General features: G+C 38.2%; 1 protein-coding gene across 1 annotated transcript; it reads left to right on the top strand.

The window, feature by feature from the left end:
* The first annotated feature begins 574 nt into the window (after positions 1–574).
* On the top strand, positions 575–23,833 carry LOC146610744 (scavenger receptor cysteine-rich type 1 protein M130-like). Its single transcript, XM_085345062.1, has 20 exons — positions 575–937; positions 3,896–3,968; positions 12,450–12,770; positions 12,971–13,069; positions 13,300–13,518; positions 13,581–13,760; positions 13,880–14,034; positions 14,224–14,371; positions 14,618–14,920; positions 16,708–17,013; positions 17,278–17,574; positions 17,943–18,251; positions 18,849–19,145; positions 19,436–19,708; positions 20,121–20,302; positions 20,731–20,833; positions 21,039–21,188; positions 22,211–22,306; positions 23,374–23,508; positions 23,649–23,833. The coding sequence occupies exons 1-20, from the start codon at positions 575–577 to the stop codon at positions 23,831–23,833; spliced, it is 4,194 nt and encodes a 1,397-aa protein (XP_085201188.1).
* The last annotated feature ends 1,058 nt before the right edge of the window (positions 23,834–24,891 follow it).

Below are 24,891 nucleotides of genomic sequence, written 5' to 3'. Positions count from 1 at the left end.
TTGTACTTGTGTGAGTTATTCTATGGTTTCTAGTTTCGATCCCTTGCCCTTCATGTTTCTCTGTGTCCCCTCTGTTCTGTGTAGTCTGTGTCTGCATGTTTGAGTTCCCCTCTGTGTCTCTCGGTTCTTAGAGTCCTCTGCCTTATGGTTTATGTCTCTGTGTTTCTTAGTTGCTGTCTCCACTGTGTCAAGTGTGCGTCTCTGTATGATACTTCCTGTTTTACTTTGATGGTCCGTGTCTTATGTGAATGTGTCCTGCTTCGCTTGTCTCGTCAGTCCTGATTTCTCCCAGCTGTGCCCTCCTCCTGTGTCTCATTCCCCTCGTTACTTCCCAGTGTATTTAAACCCTGTGTTTCTCTGAGTCGGTGTCGCGTCGTCCCTCATGCTGTGTGGAGCTCCCTGTGGCTCTCTGTGAGTGCTTAGTTTGTTGTTCCCAGTTTAGTTTGGCTGTTTTTTCCCTGCCAGCAAATAAAGCTGTGTTTTGAGTTTACCTCCCCGAGTCTGTGAGTCCTGCATTTTGGGTCCAACTCCTGCCTGCCGCACAGCGATTCATGACAGTACGACGCGACCAGACATGGACCCAGCAGCACTCAACCCACCAGAAGAACTGCGTCTGGACATAATCTACTCCGTGGAAAGACTCCTGCATCTGTGGCTCGAACATGAGGGGAAGGAATTTCGCCGTGCTGTGGAAACCAGACTACAGCGTTTAATCTCTGGTCTTCCTTGGCTATTCAGTGCGCTCCACCCACTCGAACAGGATTTAATCCTAAATGAGCTCCACCTTCATCCCCCAGCTCCTACTGCCCACCTGCCTGAAGGGCCGGACGTGGAGCTGCTCGGCCCGTCAGAGCCATCATCAAAAAAGAAACGGCGTTCCCACCGCCGATACCCACCGCCACAGCCGGACCCCGAGACTTCTGAGTTGCTAGCTGTGGTGAGTGGAAGGGACAATCAGGAGTTTCCTGACTCTGGGACTGTTTATTCCGGGGCTGTGTTTTTTCACTTAGCTGCCCAGCCAGAAGCGCTAGCTCCGTCTCCTGTGTCCCCGCTAGCACAGTCGTTAACTCCACCACAAGCTCCGTTTTCACCCCTACCATCACTTCAGTCTCCCTCAGTTCAGTCTGCCACTCAGTTACCTCCTCAGTTGACTTTAGCTCAGTCGTCTACTCAACCACCAACTCCACTCTCACCACAACCGTCACTGCAGTCTCTAGTGCAGTCCCCTGCAGCTCAGCTTTCCCCAGCGCAGTCTCCAGTGACCCCAGTGCAGCCTCCTGCAGCTCTGCTTTCCCCAGTGCAGTCTCCAGTGTCCCCAGTGCAGTCTCCAGTGTCCCCAGTGCAGCCTCCCTTAGCACAGTCATCCACTCAATCACCAGTTCCACTTTTCCCCCAACTATCATTACTACCTCTAGCTCAGTCTCCTGTGCACTCACCTCTGGTTCATTCTCCTGTGAAGTCAGCAACTCCACCGCCTACTCCACTCTCACCACCACCGTTACAACAGACATCAGTGCAGTCCCCTGTGCCAGTGCAGACGCCCTCAGTTCAGTCTCCCGTGCAGTTATCTACTTCACCACCATTAGTAGCTCAGGTCCCCGTGTCTCCAGTAGCTCAGCTCCCACTCTCACACGTGTCTCCAGTAGCTCAGCTCCCACTCTCACCCGTGTCTCCAGTAGCTCAGCTCCCACTCTCACCCGTGTCTCCAGTAGCTCAGCTCCCACTCTCACCCGTGTCTCCAGTAGCTCAGCTCCCACTCTCACCCGTGTCTCCAGTAGCTCAGCTCCCACTCTCACCCGTGTCTCCAGTAGCTCAGCTCCCACTCTCACCCGTGTCTCCAGTAGCTCAGCTCCCACTCTCACCCGTGTCTCCAGTAGCTCAGCTCCCACTCTCACCCGTGTCTCCAGTAGCTCAGCTCCCACTCTCACCCGTGTCTCCAGTAGCTCAGCTCCCACTCTCACCCGTGTCTCCAGTAGCTCAGCTCCCACTCTCTGCTCAGTTAGCTGGCCAGCAGCCACTCTCTGCTCAGTCTCCTGTGTCGCCAGTTTTGCTCATTCACTCCACGCAGGGAGGTACCTTAATTTCTACTCAGGGCACTTTTCATGGTTTAGCCGCCGTTGGCACAGTTTGCCACTCCAGGGCTTCCCCAGAGGCTGGGTCTCAGTCCCCAGCTGATTCTGGACCCCTGCAGTTTAAACAGCCCCCTAAGAACTGCACCATGTTAGCATTGCCTGGGCAGAGTCAGTGCTTGGTGCGGCGCCAGTTGGCCTCATGTCCGCCCCCTGAACTGTTTCCACGTCGCCGCCGTTGCCGTCCGCATGGTCGGCCCCCTGAACTGCACTGTGTTTGGGCTGTTTTCTTGGGCTCCGGTGTTTGCTGTGCTCTTCTTTTGTTTTCTGTCCCGAGCCCTCCGTCCTGGGCCCCCGCTGCCCGCCCTGGGTTGTTTTCTGTTTGGTTTTGTTTTTCTGTGTTTGGGCTGTCTGGAGCCAGCCCTTAAGGGGGGGTACTGTCATGGTCCTGGGTCCCCTGACCCAACGTTTTTAGTTCCTTGTGATGTTTGTAATATTGTACTTGTGTGAGTTATTCTATGGTTTCTAGTTTCGATCCCTTGCCCTTCATGTTTCTCTGTGTCCCCTCTGTTCTGTGTAGTCTGTGTCTGCATGTTTGAGTTCCCCTCTGTGTCTCTCGGTTCTTAGAGTCCTCTGCCTTATGGTTTATGTCTCTGTGTTTCTTAGTTGCTGTCTCCACTGTGTCAAGTGTGCGTCTCTGTATGATACTTCCTGTTTTACTTTGATGGTCCGTGTCTTATGTGAATGTGTCCTGCTTCGCTTGTCTCGTCAGTCCTGATTTCTCCCAGCTGTGCCCTCCTCCTGTGTCTCATTAACCCCGTTTCTTCCCAGTGTATTTAAACCCTGTGTTTCTCTGAGTCGGTGTCGCGTCGTCCCTCATGCTGTGTGGATCTCCCTGTGTCTCTCTGTGAGTGCTTAGTTTGTTGTTCCCAGTTTAGTTTGGCTGTTTTTTCCCTGCCAGCAAATAAAGCTGTGTTTTGAGTTTACCTCCCCGAGTCTGAGTCCTGCATTTTGGGTCCAACTCCTGCCTGCCGCACAGCGATTCATGACAAATGTGATGTTTTGTGAATACAGAGAAAAGTAGTTACGAGTTTGTGTTACAGAAATTTTTAGGTCTGCACATAGATTCAAGTCTCTCAAATCACCAGCGGCAATCTCCGAATTGATCATGTTTTTTTTTTCTTTTTTTCTTATCTTGTGGAACAAACTACTTACGTGACCTGAGATCTGCCACATCTGCATGCAAATGTAAACTAAAAACATTTCTCAAGGTTCTCATTGGTTACTCTGTCTGCATGCAAGTCTGGGTGGGTGGGGGTCTTTGTGGTTTGTCTTTGGGTTGGATGTGGGTTCTGAGTAAATGTTTTCATATGCATTTGTTTGAATGCAAAGCATGTTAAGATGATTTGAGCGCCAAAAACCGACGTTTTCATCAGGTGTAAACTCACAACCAACCCAGCCAGATTAACTCATTTATCAATACAAACAATGTTTTGGTAAATCTTACAGTTAAAGTTGGATCCGGTGACCCTTAATCCTCTTTTAGTTACGCTGCAGTAGAGGTATGTGTTTATAGACCACTCTGTGTTTAACCATTAGTTATTATCAATAACTCATCCTGGCTCATCCTGTTAATGCAGCATATTTATATTCAGTGCCATTAGAACATTTTTGCTAACAAAATAATATAAATACAGAGGCAAAACAAACAACATAGTAAACGCATTTCTCATACAAGGCATAGTAGATTACAGTCAAACTAACTCATCGGCCAGTACATTTTCAGACCCTTTCTTGTCTTTTATGTCTAAACTGTATTCCTGCAGCATGAGGGCCCAGCACGTAAGGTGCTAGTTGTGATTGAACATGTGTGCCAAGAGTACAAGAGGGTTATGATCAGTAAACACCTCAATAGGTAACGAACTGGACCCTAGGTAGACATGGAAATGTTGAAGGGCCAGCAGCAACGCCAAAGACTAGTGAGCCTCCCTGAAAGCCTGCCTCAGGTATGCTTTTATCCACACCTGACTAGGTGTGGCAATTAGCAATATCTGAACACACTGAAGAGATTAGGGGCTGTAGAGGGGTGTAACACAGTTAGTCCCACTGAGACTCAGGGTCTCATTTACGAGAGATACCTGTTGCAAACTTTATCTCTTAAAAAAACATTACATTTGTTGATGAATGTGAGCTGTGTATTTGAATTTACTTAAATACATAAGATATTTTAATTTTGGTTTTGGCATCTGCTGTCTGCTAAGATATTAACATTGTTTTTTCTTTTTATGGCTAAAGACTGTCAGAGCTGTAGTGGTGTTTAACTCAATCAGCTCACATCGCACGTGTGAACATTATTAAATAAATAAAATAAAGCAGTACGTGTGTGTGTGTGTGTGTGTGTGTGTGTGTATATGTATATTACTCCGTTGTTTGCTGTCTTGGCTACAGGGCATGTTAATCTGTTAATTACATTTAAAAAATTCAGTTTTGAAAAGATTTTAATTTCTTAAGGATAAATATTTTTTGTATACAAACCTACCCTACCCGCTGTGAAAAAGGAATTGACCTCTAACACTAATAACTGGTTGTTCCACACTTTTCAGCAAAAATCCCAAAACGTTGATTCTGTTCATCTGGGATTTCCTTCCCTGGATGATAACTGGGACGAGTCTGTCACATCACTGCGAAGGATTTTTCTCCATTCTTGTTTGCAGACTTATTCAGTCATGGCTTCAGTATGAAAAACTTGTTTAAGATCAGGCCAAAGTATCTCAATCAAATTTAAGTTTGGAATTTAAATAGACAACTGCAAAAATGTTTTTTTTTAATTGAATTTAATGTAATTTATTTAAGCTCAGGGGTCGACTTAGTCTACAGTAATTAGGTCTGGCGGTAATCAGCCCTGATGCAGCTAGTGAAATGGAAAATTTATTTTCAAAAGATGATTATGTTTTGGTGCGTAAGTTTATTTGTAAATAGTTGCAATTTTATTTATTTTAATTTAAATCTAATAGAAAATAAGGTGTTGAAATAATGGAGGTCTATGTATTTCCTCAAGTGACTATATTAAGGTTTGCACACATCAGTGCACTTTTTAAGGACTATTGTCATTTCATGTGATTTCTTAATCTTTTCTTAATATTCAAATATGTAAAGCCAAACATTATATTAGTTACTGACAGCTTTATGCAAATAAACTGAGAGGAGAAGATTTAGATAGAGATATACCAGTCATGATAGACTGTTTTAATTTTGTGGTAATAAATACAATGTTGAAAGAAAGCCAGTGTTTTATGCATAAACTATTCATGTGTAAAAGTTAGTTATGGCATATGTGATACATTATTGAATAGTGTGTGTCTCTACAGCGTGTGTTGGAGGACAACAGGGTTGGTTTGTGCATCCAGACAGTCTTGTTTGCTGGTTAGCATGCCCTTTAATTTTGCATTCAGTTTGATACAGATGTAAAGCACTGAAATTCATGAATCTGTTGTTTAAGTAAATATTCAAAACAAGTGAAAGCTCCAAAATCATCTTTTTTTCCCCCTTAAACACTTTAAAACCCAGTTCGGAATGGATATTTTTATGTTTCCTGAGAATATGTCTGAAGCAGAAGCATATGTACGAGTACAGTTTCCTGTTTAGATAGACTATCTGGTTTCAAAAATACAACCCAGAGGTTTGTGGCTTCATTTCTGTTAAACTTGCTCCTAACTTGAGCTGATGGTTGAGTCAGTTATGCCTTAACTCTGATCGGTCCACTGATAAATGTGGTCACGACACCACTGTGTGAGTCATACGCTTCAAAGTGAGATCAAGAAGAAATCAAACAGATTTCCAATAAAAAAAGGAATTGAAAAACATTTTGTTACTTTAAAACTAGTTAATTTATTTTTACAATTTTATTTAATTCACTTTATGTTAGTGTCTCTTAGTGAACCAGACAAACACACAAACTGATTTAGAAGGAGTTATAATATGTAACTTGTGTGAACCTTGGCATTCATTATTTGCTTTGTTAACACTGACCTGTAAATCATTCAAGCATAAAAAAGGAAACTAGACTAACTGCATGTGGTGCAGTAAAGGTGATTATATCCATGTTGAACTAACAGCGTCAGAACAGCGGCCCTCGTTCTATGATTACGGTTACTAATGCCACATCAATTACAGCTTCCAACTCACATGACCCCTATTTTAGTTTCTTTACATTGGCTTCCAGTTGATTTTGGATTCTCACGCTTGCATGCAGAGCACTAAACGGACAAGTTCGTGACTACTTATCTGAACTTCTTGGTACAAACACTGCTGCTTGCTGTCTTCCCTCGCAAGCTCAAAATCTAAGACTGAATACTGTAGGTGACAGAGCTTTTCAGTCTGCGGCACCAAGGCTTTGAAACACCTCATCTCCCCGGCTTTGTTTAGGTGGCTCCTCGTAGTCTCTTATAAAACAGTTAAAAACGTTTCTGTTTATTCAGGACTTGTGCTGACATTTTTTTTAATCTGTTATTTTTAATTATTTTCTAACATAGTTCTCTATTGATATTGCATTGTGACTGTTATGTCTGTGTTATATAAACAATCTTACTTTACTATATTAATAAAATCAAACTGAACTGCATTAAAAGTGATTTGATTAATGTGCATCAACGTAGGATGAAAAAAAGTGTTTTCTTTCAACCTGCTGAGACCCCTTGAACAGAGTGTATCTCTTAGAAAATGAGATATCTCTTGGAAGTCTTTTAGTGACCTATTTTGCTTTCACCTAATGTGCGGTTGGGCGTAAATGTATTTCCGCAGCTAACCAAAGGGCACTTGAGAATATTTTTTTCCAGTTACTCACAGCTCTGAAAAGTCTCCAGCCACAAAGCCACAGAGCCATACACTCATTTTCTCTCATATACTCATTTTATACCTGTGACCACAGTTCAGGCAACATTCACATGTAAAATCTGACTGTAAAATAGATGGATAATTTCATTAGAGTGACTAGTAGATATCCATTACCATTCGCTTGGATGTGTTTTTAAAGAAAATCTCTTGTGTTTTTATGCATATTTTATATATTATATCTTGTATATAATCTTTCTACACTCTGCAACATTCACTCCAAATGAATGTTTACTTGCTATATATGCAAAATATTCTTATTTACATTTATTGCACAGCCTTTATAATTCCCCTTCATGTCATTGTAATTTTTACGCAAATGCCATTCTCTCTATTTTAAGGATGCTTTTTTTTTTCAACTTCTAGATGCTGTGTGATAAAATATACCTGGTTTGTTGTTTTCCTGTCTTCTCACTTAAATCTTTCCATTCTAAGAATTATTTTTTTTTTGCTGATATGAGCTGATGTTTGCTCTGCTAATGATTGCTATATGTGCTGCTTCCAGTATTAGTTTTCTAGTATATAATGTTCTCAGACATATAAAAGATCAAGAGGTTGATATTTGGTAGAATTTTATTCAAGAAAAATTTTTGTTGCTGATGACACAGCAACAATTTTTATGGTAATTTGTTCAAATTAAAACTTTAAAATATTTTTTTGATATTTTCTACCTATTAATTTTATTATTTTAGTATCAGAACTTGGCAATCTGTCTTTGCTTGTATTCAGAAAGGATCATGGTCATTTAGTCTGAAATCAACATGGGCCGTCTGCTCAACTGTCCCTGATTTCCATAAAAATGTTATGACCCAACATTTCATCTGTCACGGTTCTGGGTCTTTCTGACTCAGCTTTTTGAGTTCATGTGTTTTTATATTATGGTTTATGTTTTGAGTCCTTTGTTGTACTGTGTTTGTTATTTCCCTAGGTTTCAGTTATGGTTATCATAGGTTTATTTCTTAGGTTTTATAATATGGCTTCTCTGTGTTCTATGTTGTGCCTACTGTGCCTTTCTGTACCACGTTTCAGGTTCCTATGTTCTGTCTCCCCAGTTGCTGTTAAGTTTACATGTATAGAGTTCAGTCAGTGTCTCATGTCAGTGTTTCTAGTTTTGCTTCCCTTGTCTCGTCCAGCCTGATTACTCCCAGCTGTGATCTGCTTCTGTGTCTCATTCCCTCGTTATCCCTCAGTATATTTAAGCCCTGTGTTTCTCTACGTTCACACTGCAGGCGAAAGCGCATCAAATCCGATTTTTTTGACCCTATGCGACCCATATCCGATCATGGTATGACAGTATGAACGGCACAAATCCGATCTGGGTCACTTTCGTATGTGGTACTGAATCTGATACATATCCGATGTTTTAGAAAGCGACTGCTGTTTGAACGGTCATGTCGCATTAAATCCGTCTTTTACGTCACTGACACAAGACAGACGGCAATTATCAGCGCCGGAGAAGCGCCCGAGAAGACATCGCGAACTCCTGGGCGTCCAGCGTATATGTTAGTGAAACTGTTGGGAAGATAATGTTGGAGAAACGTGAACATTTTATTTGTACTGTATAATCTGCAGATTCTGACAGAAATCTGCAACTATCCTTTGAATCACCGCTCCTCTCTTAAACAGCAATAAGGATCATTATTATGTTATTTACATTGTTACGTAAATAACAAAATAACTTAAAGCAAAAATTGGGAAACGTAAAGTCCGAAGTCTTTATATTAAGGGCCATCAGTCAAACAATATTGTTTGCTCTGGGTCTAAACAGAGCGCGTTGTGTGTGACGTCTTCTTTTGCGCATGCGGGCCGCTTTGAGCGTTCACACTAGAGCGCGTTTGCTGTCGCATTTTATTTGTAGTGTGAACAAGCAGACCAAAAAATTGGATTTGATCAAAAAATCGGAATTGAGCATTAAGACCTGCAGTGTGAACGTAGCCTAAGTCAGTGTCGTAGTCTCCCTCATGGCTGTGTTTCCCTGTGTGTTAGTTATCTATGTCCCAGTTTAGTTTTGTTATATTTTTTGTGACAATCTGCAATAAAGCAACTTCATGAGTTTAATTCCTGTGTGGTGAGTTTTGCGTTTCCTTCTCCTGCCTGCACACAGCCGAAACATGACATCAACATAAATATTCCCCCAAATTTTTGATTCATACTTCTGAATTTTAGATTTTCAATTTTAATTCTTGCAAAAACTAAAAAATGTCATTGTCATTCAATTTTCAAAGTAGATTGAAAAATTATGGCAACATATGCCACAAAAACAAAAATATCAGATATCAATAATCATTACCCAGAAAATTATTTTGTTAAATATGTACACATTTTTCCATTCAAGACCACTCGAATTTCAATATTTTCTGCTCTGGTATATCTTTTTTGCATAAAGATGTTATAGTACAAAGGGTGAATATATATTTTATATATGGATTGCTGTTGATTTTATTTGGGCATGAATATCTCCTATCGTCCTTTCTTACAGTCAGCATGAGTCAGGATGTGTTCTCTGGGACTGATATTTAAAAAATAGAAATCTCTTGGCTATTCAAGATCCTGAATTTCAAGATGGCACTCGAATTATGATTGAGAAAATACATTTGTTAAACAAATACACATAGAACCATTCTACCTACCTACCATTTTGAGGCCTTCTGTGATAAATACCATAGTCGATAAATACCATAGTGGCCTAAAAGTCGGTTGACTGACCTAAAAAAATAAAAACTGTTTAAGTAAATTGGAGAGGGTTTAACAGAAAATGTTCGGAAATGCTTTGCTGATGTTTAACAAAATTATTATTTTTAAATTTTAGTTAGAATAATCTAAGAACTCCAGAATTGTATTGTTTTCAGACAGTCTGCTCATGTATTTTGATTTTGTGATACAACTTGTCATATTTGCAATCAGCACGATTTTTGTCACTTCTGATGAAGAATTTCTTGTTGAAAAAAAGCATACAACAGGCTTTATTTTGCATTCAAAATGAACTATTTAGAAATTGTCACCATATGTTATCCTGATTCAGTTTTATGGTAAGAATGACTAGTTAAAACAGTAATAGTAATATAGTAATAGAGTAGTACATTTAAAAATAGTTTTTGTGATATTTATGCTCACATATTTCCAAAGTTTTCAAAATGCAAAAAATATAAAGCAAAAATTTCACAGTAATGATCATCACACTTTGGATCAGAGCTGCTTAGATCTTGGGGGGAAATGCACGTGTTTAACGTAATTGTTGTCTTAGTTATAATTAAGGTATCATTGAGAAACTCCTGAATTTCGCTCTATTTGGATTCCATTATAGACTTGAATTTCTTCTATTTTGATTGGAACAATTATTATTTGCTGAATTTAGCTTCAGTCTTCAGTCTGTAAATACCTCATTCAGAAATTGTCGCTGTCTTTTGCAATATTAATTTTTTCATTAGTATGTGCTTACATACTGATTTTTGCAGGAGAGCTAGACTCCAAGCTTTTTTTTTTTTTTTTAACAATAAAATTTCACAGTACTCGTTATGCTTGTAATATCTTCAAGATTTAGACCAAAACGGGAGATGGTTGGGTAGAAAATCTTAAAAAATTGGCTGATTTGAAGTGGAATACCCAATATGACCCTGTTTGAGGCAGATATTATATGATGATTGTGAAGTCTATACTGTAATCAGTAGTCTATGTCATAAATCTGTAATGTGTAAATAGTTAGAACTCTGTTTCTAGATGAGCCTGCGTCAACATTTTTGGAATTAATTAATTAACAGTCAGTTATTAATCATTGAATCAATAGTTGATCAATTCACAATTTTTATAAAATCTCTAGTGTGTGTAAAAGCGTCATAGTGAGTTTGAGTTCAACGAAGAGAAAAGCATAAAAAGGTGCTGCATAAGAAATAAGTGCACTTGTGTGTTAGTTTTCTTTTAAATTAAGACAATATTCGGCAGTCTAAATTTGGCGCGTATGTTGCTCATTTCCATTTTTGGTGGGCGAAGCCACGACAATATAAAGCTGAGAACATCATTTGTCTGTCTCACTCTCAAGTCATGAGCTGTGGTGATGATGTGGTTCCTCCTCCTGCTTCTCCACCTTGCTCACATTGGGCTGATGATCTCAGGCAAGTTAATTTAATTTATTTCATTCTGAATACGATTAATTATTGTTATTTGTTAGATTTAAGAAAGTATCTTAAAAATGTCTGTGAAGTATTTAACATCTTTGAAATACTGTTTTAAAAAAAGCTCAGTGTGTGTGTGTGTGTGTGTGTGTGTGTGTGTGTGGATCTGAACTGATTTGAGATTTAATACTCAATTTAAAGCCAAAGTAATAAAATAAATATGCTATTTTCTTGCAAAATATATTGAAGTAAGTTTGTGTCGAAGTAGGAAGTGTTGTGTCCTCTAATGTGATATACCAAATTGCACCACTAGAGAGTAGTATTGTGAAAACGTGCTGTGGAGAAAATAGATGAAAAACATCTGAGAGAGCTGATGAATGCGCTTGTAACACCCTACTACATCCAACTATGTAGGTTTATGTGCTGCGATCATTAAAGAGCCACTTGTTCCTTGCAGAGGACTTGTTTCATTATCAGTCACCATTACAGGAAGGAATCTTTAAAATATTTTTGAAATCCTAACAATGTTTTACAATGGGAATCCCCCTCTCTATTCAAAAAGTTATGTGAAATGGTTATATTTCTATAGCTTTTTTTTTTTTTTTGCAAAGATGAGGTGTTGCGGGAAATTCGGAATTTCAAAAATTCACAGTCAACAAAAAGCTTTAACTTTTCAAATGTATGTGGAGATCTATTTTTTTATTTAGAGAAAAATGACTACTTAAAGAGCAGCATGAGGTCCAGTGATGAGCATTGTCACCTTACAGAGTGCTAGGTTCGAATCAATGATGGGCCTTTTCTTCGTGGAGCTGGCACAGCCGGCTTGTGTGTGCATGGGTTATCTCTGGGTACTCTGACTTCCTCTCACAGTCCAAAGATATCCGTGCAGTAGGTTAATTGGTAAATCTAAATCAGCTGTGGGTGTAAACACGAGTGTCTCCATGTGTTAGCTCTACAACAGATTGGTGACCTGTCCAGGGTGTTATCTGCCTCTTTCCCTATGACGGCTTAATTCCGACTTCCCAGAAGTTTTATAAGCAGACCTGTTTGGATTAAGACTTAGTGGATTCAAAATAATAATGATGATGATAATAATAATAATAATAATAATAATAATAATAATAATAATAATAATAATAATAATAATAATGAACAAAAACAATGTTTAGAAATATCTTGCTAGATATATTAAAATAATAAAGTAAAACATAAAAGCATACAAAACAAAAACAAAATGTTTTGTTATGGCAGGAGCTCAAATTCTTTACAAAATTTTAACATTTTATCCTTTGCAGTTCCCAAAAGTAAGTCAGCCATGAAACAAATCATAATAACAATAATAATAATAATAATTTGCTGTATAAACCTTGTATGTTCTTAGCTGAGGACAAACTGATTCTAAAAAACAAAGGAGGCTACCCATGTGAAGGCTACCTTGAAGTCTACCATAACAACATATGGGGTTATGTTGGGGATAGACTCTGGAGCAACAACACTGAAAAAGTGGTTTGTAAGAGCACTCACTGTGGGGAACCTGTGGAGAACTCAGTAACAGATATTCCCAAGCCTTCTGAAGACAGACCGATCTGGCTCAATGAACTGGAGTGCAAAGGACACGAGAGCGCTCTGTGGAAATGTAAACATCCTGGTTGGAACTACAGCGATTACTCAAAGGTCACAGTGAAAAAACTTAAGTGTTCAAGTAAGTTTTTCAAATTTTTCTCTGTTTTTGTTATTTATTTATTTATTTATTTTTGGTGAGCTCAGTGACAATGACTCTTAGCTAAAAGTTGTTAAGGGAAATCAATTGTGGTGTTTGTTTGGTTGTTTTGTGTGGGGGTTTTTTGTGTTTTTTTTTTATCTGTGTTTATATTTGGCTGATAATTGAGTGTGCTCTTCAAGGTAATATCACATTAAGCCTGGATGGACCCAAATGTGCTGGAGCTGTCCAGTACTCTGTTGATGGCATAACTCAGGGTTACTTTTGTAACAACAACATTGGTATGTCTTCTCTTTTTGTTAATTATTTATATATATATATATATATATATATATATATATATATATATATATATATATATATATATATATATATATACATATATATTTCAAAGGGCAGGGCTGTTTAAATATTGAGCGCTCTCAATTTGATTTGCAATAAGTTCTATCATTTTTTTATGTTTTGCGATGTTTTTGATGAACAAACAATAAATTATTCCTCTCTTAAAAAGGTGAAAAAGAAGCCAGGCTTCTGTGTAAAAATCTCGGGTGTGGTGGACTCAGAGAAATTCCTCCCTCAGAGAGGGGGGATAGGGAAAGATTCAAAAAAGCATCAAAGATGAAGCTTGATTGTTCGGCTTATAAAAACGGAGACCCAGATCATCTGTGGCAGTGTGCGAATGGCAATGATGATTCAGCATCATGCAAAACTTTCTCTGTCATATGTGAAGGTAACACACACACACACACACACACACACACACACATATGGTGAAAGTGTTTTTATGAACAGGTTATACGAGACTGCAGCTCAAAGGAAACCCGTCAAATGTGTGTTCTGGGCAGCTGGAAAAAGAAGAAAATAACAACTGGGTACCTGTTCAACAGGACAACTTTGATTTTGATGTGTGCCAGCAAATGCACTGCGGTAACTCTCTCAGCCCAAACAAAAACCTTAATGTGACATGCACAGGTAATTCAACACATCTATATTCCAACACAAACAACTTCCAAGCAAACACTTCACACTGTGAAACTGCTCTCTCTCTCTCTCTCTCTCTCTCTCTCTCTCTCTCTCTCTCTCTCCCTCAGATAAAGTTAAAGTAGTTCTGAAGGACTCTGGTAAAGACAGCAAGTGCTATGGTACAGTTAATATTGAAGTGAAAGGTTCAGTTAATCCTGTGTGTGCCTCCACCTGGACTAAAAAGGAAGCTGAATTGGTCTGCAAGGAGCTTGAATGTGGGGAAGTGAGTGTTCAAGTTTAGTCAACATAAGTTACCTGGTGTTCTGATACATGGATACTGAGTGTATCAGAAACTGTCCATACAGCAGTGCTATGGACTTTATTGTGATAAGTGTACTAACGTGCACCATTAATACTTAATTAATAATGATTATCAATGAAATAACATAAACTCATAAATGCTCTGTTCTAGCTGATTTATACTAAAGTCGAACGTCAAAATTCAAGAGGGATAATGGACCGTGTGAGCTGCAAAGGCAATGAGTCCTCACTGTGGCACTGTCAGTCTCAGCATGGCAAGAACATCCAGTGTTCAAACCAACCTTATGTGGTGTGTTCAGGTGAGATACAGCAGTGGAAATGTACAGAGTGGCTGCTGATGGCCTTTGTCTACTTTTATAATGGGATTTTAAATCCTGCAATAAATTCTCTGTCGAGAGAGAAAATGAGTTACTTCATTCAGTGAAATTGTGACATTGTTAAATTCTGATTTTATTTTTCCAAAATGTGTTCAGTAAGAGTTTAATTTAATGTATTTATTCTTTTTGTGTTTCGTGGCTGATAAATCTCTTATTGTCGTGGTACAGACAGTGTGGAGGTGAACCTGGCAGATGGTCCTGGAAGATGTGCTGGAAGATTGGAGATAAAGCATGAGGGCCAGTGGAAGAAAGTTCCTGCAAAAGAATGGACAGACGCTCAATTAGCAGCTGTCTGCAAACAACTGCAATGTGGGGAAAAAGGCAAAACTGAAAAGTTCAGTCAGGGTTCTGGTAGCTTCCTGTCAATAACGTGTCCGAGAAATAAGAAGATATCAAAGATATCTGAGTGTTTAACAGAAAACTCAAACAACCAATTTTCGGATCAGGAAGCAGCTGGAATCACCTGTGAGGGTGAGTGTAATGTTATAATTTCTCTGCCCTTCAGTGACATCAGCCGGAAAAACGGTTTCCTTTCTTAAAGGAAGAATTTTTGTATCTTTGGCTTTTTAATTGCTTAACACTGATTATATTGGTGAAGTTTGATCAAAACGGGAAATACTAAATTACTAATATACGACAAAATCTTAGAACCAGGAAAAAGCCATTTTCATTCATCGATGTGAGGCAGAAGAAAAGAAAATGTGTTTTTTCCCCTCAGCTTATTCTTGACCTCATTCAGGCTCAAGAGTCCTTCTATACCTACAGTTTAATACTTGCAAACTAAGAAACGGATTTTTGTTAATCTGTTTTGATCAGAAAAGTGAAATAAGACACTACAACTTTCATTGATCATGCCATATTACCATTTTTTCTTTAACATGCTGCCTTGACTTTTTACTCAAATGTAATTTACAAAATTATTTTTGGAAAGTCACATGCTTCGTAAAGAAAGTCTTAAAGCCAATGCCCATTTTTTGCTTATAAAGAGAGATAAAACTGAGTATATTTTAATCTTATAAATATTAAATTGGCCTCCAGTTAAATCTTTACTTGATCCAGAATGCTGCAGCGAGAGTACAAGAGAGAGTAGATTTGTCGTATCTTGGCTTCTCTTGATTGGAACCCTAGATCAAATTTAAATCCATCTCTTCACATACAAGGTCTTGAATAATCATCTTAAAGAACTACATTGGCAGTTGAGCACTTCCCTCTCAGACTACAGGCTTGTGGTTCCTAAAAGTGGAATAGAAGGCAGAGCACTCAGATTTCAGGCTCGTTTTCTGTGGAATCACCTCCCAGTTTGGATTTGGTAGACAGACACTGAAAGAAACTACGTCCCGGGTCTGGTCCGTGGATCGGGTTTCTCCAAGGCGTGGGCGTCTATAAGCAGAGTTTTGTCTTTACCCTATAAGATTCAAAATTATTCTTAAGTAACACTCAGCAATATATTCTCAAGTAGCACTCAGGTATGCCATCAGCGGGTTAGTTACGACGTCGGGAGCAGCTGGGAGAACAAAACGACACAGAGACTGTCCGGGTTGCTTTCCCAAAATCAACTCAAAGTTGTATTCCTTTGCGCAGCGGTATTTATAGACAGAAAGGTTCGTGTGTCAACAAGTTTCAAGTTAGAACCATATAAGGAAGGTCCCCCCCCGCTCCGAAAGGGGCCTTCTACAATCGTATCTCAACATACCTTTAACAGGTCCGTTAAACACTTAGACAGTTAGAATCCTTTGTTCTACAATTGCAGTAAAATGCACTCTCAAGGCCTATAAATCTTATACAGAGATCTGCTACATCCTGAGTTCTGTTGGTGTTTTCCTTCCAACCTTAGTATCTACTTTCACACCATAAAATCTTCAGTTGACACAGCAAGAGGAGATGAGGTTCAAACAAAGGGCATTGCAGAAACAGGGTCCTTTGTATAATATCATCAAAAGAATACCCAGTACATGCTCCAATAATACTAAATTATCTAACAGACACCTTCTCTGCTTTTAAGATTAGGCTTCAAACCTTCCTTTTTGATAAAGCTTATAATTAGTGTTCAATAAGGTGATCCCGAATAATCACTTAGTTATGCTGGAATAAGCCCAGACTGTGGTATATCTCCATTCAGCTTCTTTCACCAAGTATGTATTTATGCACCACTTTCCTATTTTTGTGTCTATGTCTTTGTGAACCACTGACCTTTCAACAGGTAGACGACCTGCACAGCCACTTACTGTATATCATGTTTCTCTCTTTGTGTCCATCAGGTCACAAGGTGGTGTTTTTAAGTGGAACCTGTTCTGGTCACGTGGGGATAGAGCATGGCAGAGAAATCTACTGGCTCTCTGGGTCTAAAGAGACATGGAACCAAGAGTCTGCAGACACAGTGTGTCAGCAGATGCATTGTGGGAACGCTTCCAGGTTTTCTTTCAATTCTAGGGCTGATATGATTAATAAAGTTTGGAAAAACTCTTTTAGCTGCTCATCCAGAAAAAAGTCTCTTTTTGAGTGTAGCCGAACTACACCTCTGCCTCCTGACCACCATAATTCTACTGCCTATGTGAAATGTTCAGGTAATGTGAAATATGAATGAGTTAAAGTATAAAACTAAGAATAAGGTCATTATGGAATTGATTTATTGTGTCACAGAAGAGACAATTTATTTATAACAGACTTTACCTTTTAATGTCCATAGATGTACATTCACCTCCTTGTTTTCTCTCAATCAAATTTCTACTATTTTCTATTTTTTCTGAAACCTAGCTTGGTCTAAGAAGTTGTGAAATATCTGCTGATACTAGTTTCCTCTTAAATTTAACTTTTTCATGTCACAACAGGAAATATTGAGATGAGGTTGACGAACAGCTGCTGGGGAAAAGTCAGGATTCATGTAGAAGAGAAAGAAGGAGATATGTGTGCAGACACCTGGACAGAAGACAAGTCTGTGAAGCTGTGTGAAAAGCTGAAGTGTGGGACGCCCATAAAAGCCCACAACAGTCCCAAAGATGGTGATATCCTCTTTAAGAGTTTACACCTGACAAATCAGACTACTGACCTGACACAGAGCATCTTTGTCAAAAACCAGGACAATGATAAGTCCTGTAAACAAAAACCAGCCTATGTTGTTTGCTCAGGTAATTAATTGTTTTTTTTTAAAAAAAAACTATTTTTAGATTGCAAACATATAATAAATGTTGTGACTTTCCTTGGCAGAATGTTTCATTTTCAACTAATTTGCCTCCTTTGGAAAAAATTGCCAGTTTTATTGTTGCAGTTTATTGGATTGTTGAATTTTTGTCACTAAGTTACAGGATACCAGAATTTAAAAAACAAAAAGAGACTGATTTTTGCTTTAACATGAATCTGTTTTTAAATATTCCTTCAAATCCTTTTTGTGTTAAAGAAGCAAATTTGAATTTTTCTGAAGTTACCTTTTCATCTTTTCACTATGACTATGATGGATAATTAAAAATAAAGTGACAACATTACTAATTTGTTTCAGGTAGTGTCAAGCCCAGATTTAGCATTCCCAGTTACAAATGCTTTGGAAACGTAGAGGTGGAGTATGAGGGGAAGTGGATCCCTGTGTGCGAGGATGCTCTCAAAGACACTAACAATGGAAACACCATCTGTCAGGAGCTTAAATGTGGTGATGCTGTCGAGACTCTTCCCTACTTTGGACCTGCACCAGCAGAGAAATTAGCCATTTCAAACCTAAACTGCACTGCAAATGCTAACAGTCCATTATCTGCATGCAGCAGTATTACTGCTTCTACAGCTGCCTGCAAACACAGTGGCCTCCGATGCTCTGGTGTGTATAATGATCTTTGTGTCAGCAGTTTCTGAATTATTCTTTGCTCCTTCAGCCTAATTTTAAAATAAAGGCTTTGAAACTGAATTGAAATTGAAACAAACTGAGACTAGTTTGTATTTCAGAAAAATGTTGAGATAAAAATAATGCTGCGTTCAAACTTTGACATGCTCGCCTTGAAAGGTTACTTTTAGTGCAATAAAGGGTAGAATATTAACATCCTCACCTCCATTAATGATATTTGTTCTACTCAGTTTTACTCTTTTCTTTTCTGCTTGTTGTCCATGTCACCAGTACGGCTCTGCCACACAGTCTGACTCACTTAATGTCTGGAATCAGCTGGAAACAGCTGGCCTGTGCAGTCTGATGGTTATAGAAATATCGCTGCCATCAGTTGTCATCTCTTTGTTATCACTCTATAAAATCATTTTATTTACACAGCAGTCAGAAGGGTAGCTAAACTTCAAAAGTGTAAAACTTTAAGTTGATGCAGGATCATAATGTCATTTCTGTGTGCAGAGTGTGTTATTTATATCATTCAGATCCTGTTGGTTACATCATGTTTTGTGAACTTTTTATTTCTCTTGTCTGTCTCAGAATGGAGGACGATGGTACCTGACAAAAAGGCCTGTAGTGGAACAGTGTTGGTTCACTGGAGACAGGGACTCAGTGCTGTTTCCAGAGAAAACTTCAATGAAACTGAGAAGGAAAAGCTTTGCCAGGATATGGACTGTGGTGGATACCAATCAACAAATAAAATCCACCCCCAAACAATTGAAATAGATTCTTTTTGGAACAAAAGCTTCAGCTGTGGTGAAAATCCAGGAAGCATTTGGGAATGTGAAAATAAAACCACACCCTCAAGGAAGGAGCCCGTCTTTATTGAATGCAAAAGTAAGATTTATATCAGCAGGACTGATCTTAAATGATCACAGACATTTTACATTTGCACTGGAAACACTGAAGAGTGAAACAAGACACTCGGAGTGTGAAGGAGAATTATTCCAGATACACTGGATAAAGTAACAAACCAAAGCTAAAAGTGTTAAATGAACTATTTGATTATGGACTTGTGCTTCATATTTTGACTTTGCAGTGCAGAGAAGATTAACTGATCATTTCTACCTCAGCACTTTATGTCTTTATCAATACTTGACTGCAGTGTTTATTGCTTTCCTTCCCAGAGGAGCCCAGTGTCAGCCTTTCACAGGGCTGCCGTGGGGAAGTGAGGATAGATGGCGTTCCAGTGTGTGCTAGTAACTGGGATCTATCCTATGCACACAAAGTTTGCCAAGAAAACCTTTGTGGCAATGCTGTCTTCATTGAATCCAAAGCTCCATCAAAGGGTTCAGGTAACATTTACCATGTCAGCTGTGAAAAGTACCATTCCATCATTGGCCAGTGCAGGAGGACTAAAGGAAAGTGTGACACAAATGTGGTGTTCATTACTTGTAGTGGTAAGTGTGAGTCCATACACCTCTCTTTCCATAAACTCATCCCTATATACAGTACATACATGTATGTCCTCTCTTAATTATGGTAGTATTTTAATTCATTATCTTTGAGTAATTTTTCTTTCTTTCTTTTTACAAAAGGAAAGTTGTTTTTTTTTTAAAAAAATAAAATAAAAATGACATTTTCAAGTTGTTTATGCCACTGTTAAGGAACTTATTCCAGTTTCTGTAACAATGACCATTTGGCTGGTTCAGTAGAAAAGTCATCTCAGAAATTTTAAAAATGTACAAGTTATTTTTGTTCATTTTTTAAACACATTATGAACACAAGCAGATCATCTCTAACATCATATTTGCCAGACAGAAGTGGATGAGCTTGTTTCCTTCTTTAAACACAGTTTCTTTGCTTTTACAGAAAGTGTAAAGTTCCGCACCGCTGAAAAACATGGAGGTGTCCTTTATGTCAATTATCGAGATAAGTGGGAAAGAGTATGTCCATTTAGGGCGGAAGAGAAAGAGTATGTCCAAAACTTAACGGCAAAGCTCTGTGAAGAAATTAATAATGAGACCCATAGCGGCTCTACGGAAGACAAACAGGTAAATCTTTACATTCTGTTTCTTGAAACCGGTCACTAATTTATCTCGTATGCTACAAACCAATATCATGGACAGTTTCCTGGCCCTGCGTTTCAGCTTATTTAAATCTAATAATGAAGAATGGAATGTGATTTTTATATTATTTAGGTTTATGAAATGGAAAGAAATCTATGGGAGGTTTAGCTGACTAAATACAAAATGCTCAAAGATTTTTAAGTTAAAAACTTACTGGACACTTTGCTGACACGTAATTTGCAGAAATATAAAATAAATTGAATGTCCCAATACTTTTGGTCACTTTAGTGACTTCTTTTGCTGTGTGTTGCTTTGATGCTTCAGTCAGGCCTGTTTTTCACTGCCAGAGAAATTTCAGTGTTTTCTATTCCGGCTGTATCTCTAAATGTGAAAAAGTTTAAATTTGATTCAAGGTCAGCTTAGAAACAACACTGGAGTTCACTGATGTTACCATGGATGTCAAGCGCTCTGTCAAACAACGTTCCTGCGGAAACGTTTCTCCAGCTGAAATACTTTGTAAGACAAACCACAAATCCTTTCTCAATAAGTTCTATTGTTTTCAAAAATATTCATTCAACATGTTTTGCAGAGAAGAGATTTTTTAAAATGGGTAACTCTGAGCTTACTTACCTTGAGGTGGTGCAGATAAACAAGATGAGTCAAGTACAGCTCTCAGTGTGACTGAATCCAGAATAAATAAAGTGGTTGTTTTTGATTTCAGGCTACGAGCCACCCCCTACACCTCCACCACCTCCTTCTACACCAATAGCACCTATTATCGTGGGTGTGGGATTTCTTCTTGTTGTTGTGATCTTAATTTTGGTATTTTTACGATTCTATCTCAAGAGAGCCAGGAAGTCCAACGTTTCACGTGAGTATCTTTATTACATGACTTAAACACATGGCTTGTTTCACTTTTAATGAATTACTTTAAAAAGTGTAAAAAACCTGCCTGAACATGAGAACATAATCCAGAAAAAGGTGTTTGAGAGTTTTTTTTGCCACAAGAGGGCAGTCTCCAACATACTGACTGAATTCTGAATTCAAATAGTGCCATCGCTACTGCTGACAAAACAAGGAACGCATCATCTCATTCAAACATTGCTCACTTTAAAAACTTAGGGAAACATTGTGAAAACTACCCAAACTTGTGCTTGTGTCTTGTATTTCCTGCTCGCATACTCAGGACTGGACTGTTACAAAAAATCAGCCCTTAGTTTTTCTTTTTAATCTCCTTGCTAAAGTTGTTTTTGGGTTAGTTCTTAGTTGAACTGCACTACAGTATGTGACAATTAATAGCTAAACTTTATCTGTTGACAGTGGCTCATGGACAAAGTGGCCATTCATTTTACTTTTGTTGGGACTGCTGTCCCTCCCCCTGCACTTCTCCACGGCAGCCTCCTGTTACTGTGAGGGTTTGTTACTACAGCAGTTGTTGCTGGAACAGCAGCAGCCCTGATAACAAGTGGCCTAATATGATATATTTTGCTGCATTTATTTTTACGTTTCTTTTCCTTTTCTCAGCTTTTCAGCTCCACCTTTTTGCCACTTCGTCCATACTAAATTCTGTTCTGCAAGTTGTGTGAGCACACATGGAAAGTAGGGGAGGGCCTAGTTTAAAGATTTGAAAACAACAACCTGAAAGGAAAATGTAACCCTGTTTTTTCATAACAAAAAGTAATCTTATCTGAACAATAACACTGTTGCTTACATTCAAAGTGCCTGTATCAAAAATGAAAAAATTGCCTGCTGACAGTGCTTTTATGGCTGATTCCAGATTAGCGCACCAGTCTTTTTCTGTACCCTGGTACATTGGTACATCACTGGTACATTAACACAGTGCACTGTTGTTATGTACTCTATGAGTAAATGTGTAACACTGTAACCTTTCAGCAAGAATGCTGCAAGACAAAGAAATGGAGTTTGAAAGTGGGGAATATGAAGATGTCACGAACAAAGAAAATGAGATGGAAGACTTAAGTCATGGCAGTGAGTCATTCATTTATTAATTTGTTTATTGATTGATTGATTATTTTTTTCATTCATTCATTCATGTTTTCTAAATACTTTATTGCTTCTGATCACAGTGCCCTTTAAATACTGTACACCATGTTTGTTTGTTGTAGGTCTTGCTACTTCTTATATTTCTATGTCCATGGTTATATTTTAAACAAATATTTCTTATCACTGCATATCAATATTCCATTTTTTCTGCTTTTGCAAGTTATTTCTGCTTAATCATACTGTGTCAAGAACAAAACCTTACCTCAGTTAAATCTGGATTTTACCCCGTCTGATGTCGTCTCTTTGTGCAGCCCTACTGCTCCCCCCTGCTGACTACTTGAAGGCGCACAATTTCAATTTCACCGTGGACTTGAACAGAGATATAAAACATATATGAAATGAAAAATTATCTTTCAAACGGACTTTCATGGCAGAGATCATTGGTAATAACAGTTAAGCCTCTGGATACAAAGAGCAGCAGTTTTTAGTGAAAGTCTATGGCTGTCAATCTTAAATTACATGGTAGGCCACTTACAGGAACCAGTAAAATCCCACTTTCTATCAGCCTAAAGAAATGTAACTACACATTTAAAATAATAATAAGGGCAATTTAAATAGTATTTCTTAGTTTTCTGCATGATAAAAAAAGAAATGCTGCCGTAGTAAATGTCAAATTTGAATTGCAATCATCAAATGTGTAATATTACAGAAAAATAGAAAGTTTCTATTAATTCACAGGAAATACCCTGATGGTTTTTTTTTTTTTTTTCAATTTAGACCGACTGTAAAAAATGAAATAGTAAATCATAAAGACAGGAACTTCTCTATGATTTAATGGTTTATCTTTTGCAGTACTTAATTCATTTTGTGCAGTATAAACATCCTTGGGGGACCTATTTTTCAGCATGAGAAGCTGCAAAAATTAATTAATTAAATAATTGTTTTTCTAAAACAATTTGCCTGTCTTAGATTTATCTCAGATTGTTTCCAAGTGGGAGTTCTTTTTAAAAAGCCAACATGATGTAAGTGTTCTCTTGCTATTTTTCATTCAGGAACCAGATCAGAGGCTGAATTAATCTCAGAGAAGGATGGGCAGAATGTTTCCTCTTATGAGGATGTTGAAGCAGATGAGGCTCGACCCCTGACCTTTCAAGGCACTACTGTCATCAACATCAACACGCATGAAGGTGTCCATAATGAAAGCACTGGGGTTCTAAACTAGTTCGATCACAGTGTTTTCACATTTCAATAACAGTAAATGGCAATTTGGAAAATCAGTGAGTCTAATCTCTGTTTAACACATGTCATCTGTTTTTCTTTGTGACAGACGGGGTGACCTACGAAGTGGAAGATCCACAGGAGAATTATGACGACATCGATACAATCCCTGGAACCACACAGACTACAGCAGAGGTCCATGAAAGCCTTGAAACATCACATGACTTAAACTCAGCTGCCCCAGGATTGGTGGAGAGAGATGAGGACTACCTAGAGCCAGATGTGGATGGGTGAGCCGAATGTGGCTTTAGAAACTACTTTTAAAAATCAGTCTCAAAAAGTGGCTCATGTCCAAATTCACCTTCATTTCTCTCAAATAAATATCAAATGAAAAGCAATATTAAAATCTTTAAATTCAACATACATTTACTGAAATGGGTGAAGGAAACTTCCATTTGATGGAGGAACAGTGCAAAACGACTGAAAATCTATCTTTTGATACTGTATAGCAAAAAAACTTAAAATGTACAATGTTTTATAATGCCAGCCGCTTCTTCCTGCTTCTAGTCTATAGGCTTACCTAACTGTCTTGTTACTTTTATATTCAGCATAGAAATGTGTGTAATATCAATATTCTCATCAAACTCTGAGTATAAAAATACAAGTGTATTTCTCACAATATTAAGCTATTGTTCTAAATATAGTATATTCTTTAAAGCATAAATATAAAGAATTCAATATCTTGTGGTTGTCGTCTTTTTGTGATATTGTTTCATTTTAATGCAATGTGTCATTAAATGGTCCAACATGAAATACCAATGCAGTTGGTATTTCTTAACTGGTCTGTTAACAGCTTATCTTAACGATGCTCAACTTGACAAAAAAACTAAACAAAAAAACCCAACACCCAATTATTATTATTATTATTATTATTATTGATTATTTCCCCCATGACTACAGCTTTTTTGTGGCTAATTTTCACATTCCTGACAACTGTTCACAGTGCACATTTTTCTATAACTCACCCAATTTGTGTATTGTTTGTATTGAGACTTAATTACGGCATGATTAAGGTTGTGATTGATGTGAATGACATGTTTCATCCTGTTTAGCTTCTCTGGGTAGGTACATTTTGTTTTGAAACTAGTCAACAGTAGCATGTGATTAGAAATCTCTGTGAATTATGGATGTACATTGCTAACAGAACTAACTAGCTAGCATGACCGTTAGCTACTAACTCATTATTTTGTTCTTACCATGAGTCACTGGAGTGATGAATAACACTGCTTTACTCACAGAGCTTTAAATTATTGACATTTTTAGGTTTAATAATTAAAGAATATCTAGTGAAG

Source organism: Diplotaxodon limnothrissa, linkage group LG20 (assembly GCF_057381915.1).
Source record: "Diplotaxodon limnothrissa isolate DT_005_m linkage group LG20, D_limnothrissa_male_GT1.1, whole genome shotgun sequence".
Lineage (NCBI taxonomy): Eukaryota > Metazoa > Chordata > Actinopteri > Cichliformes > Cichlidae > Diplotaxodon > Diplotaxodon limnothrissa.
The sequence above is the reverse complement of the archived record's forward strand: the minus strand, read 5'-3'. Positions and strand labels throughout refer to the sequence as shown.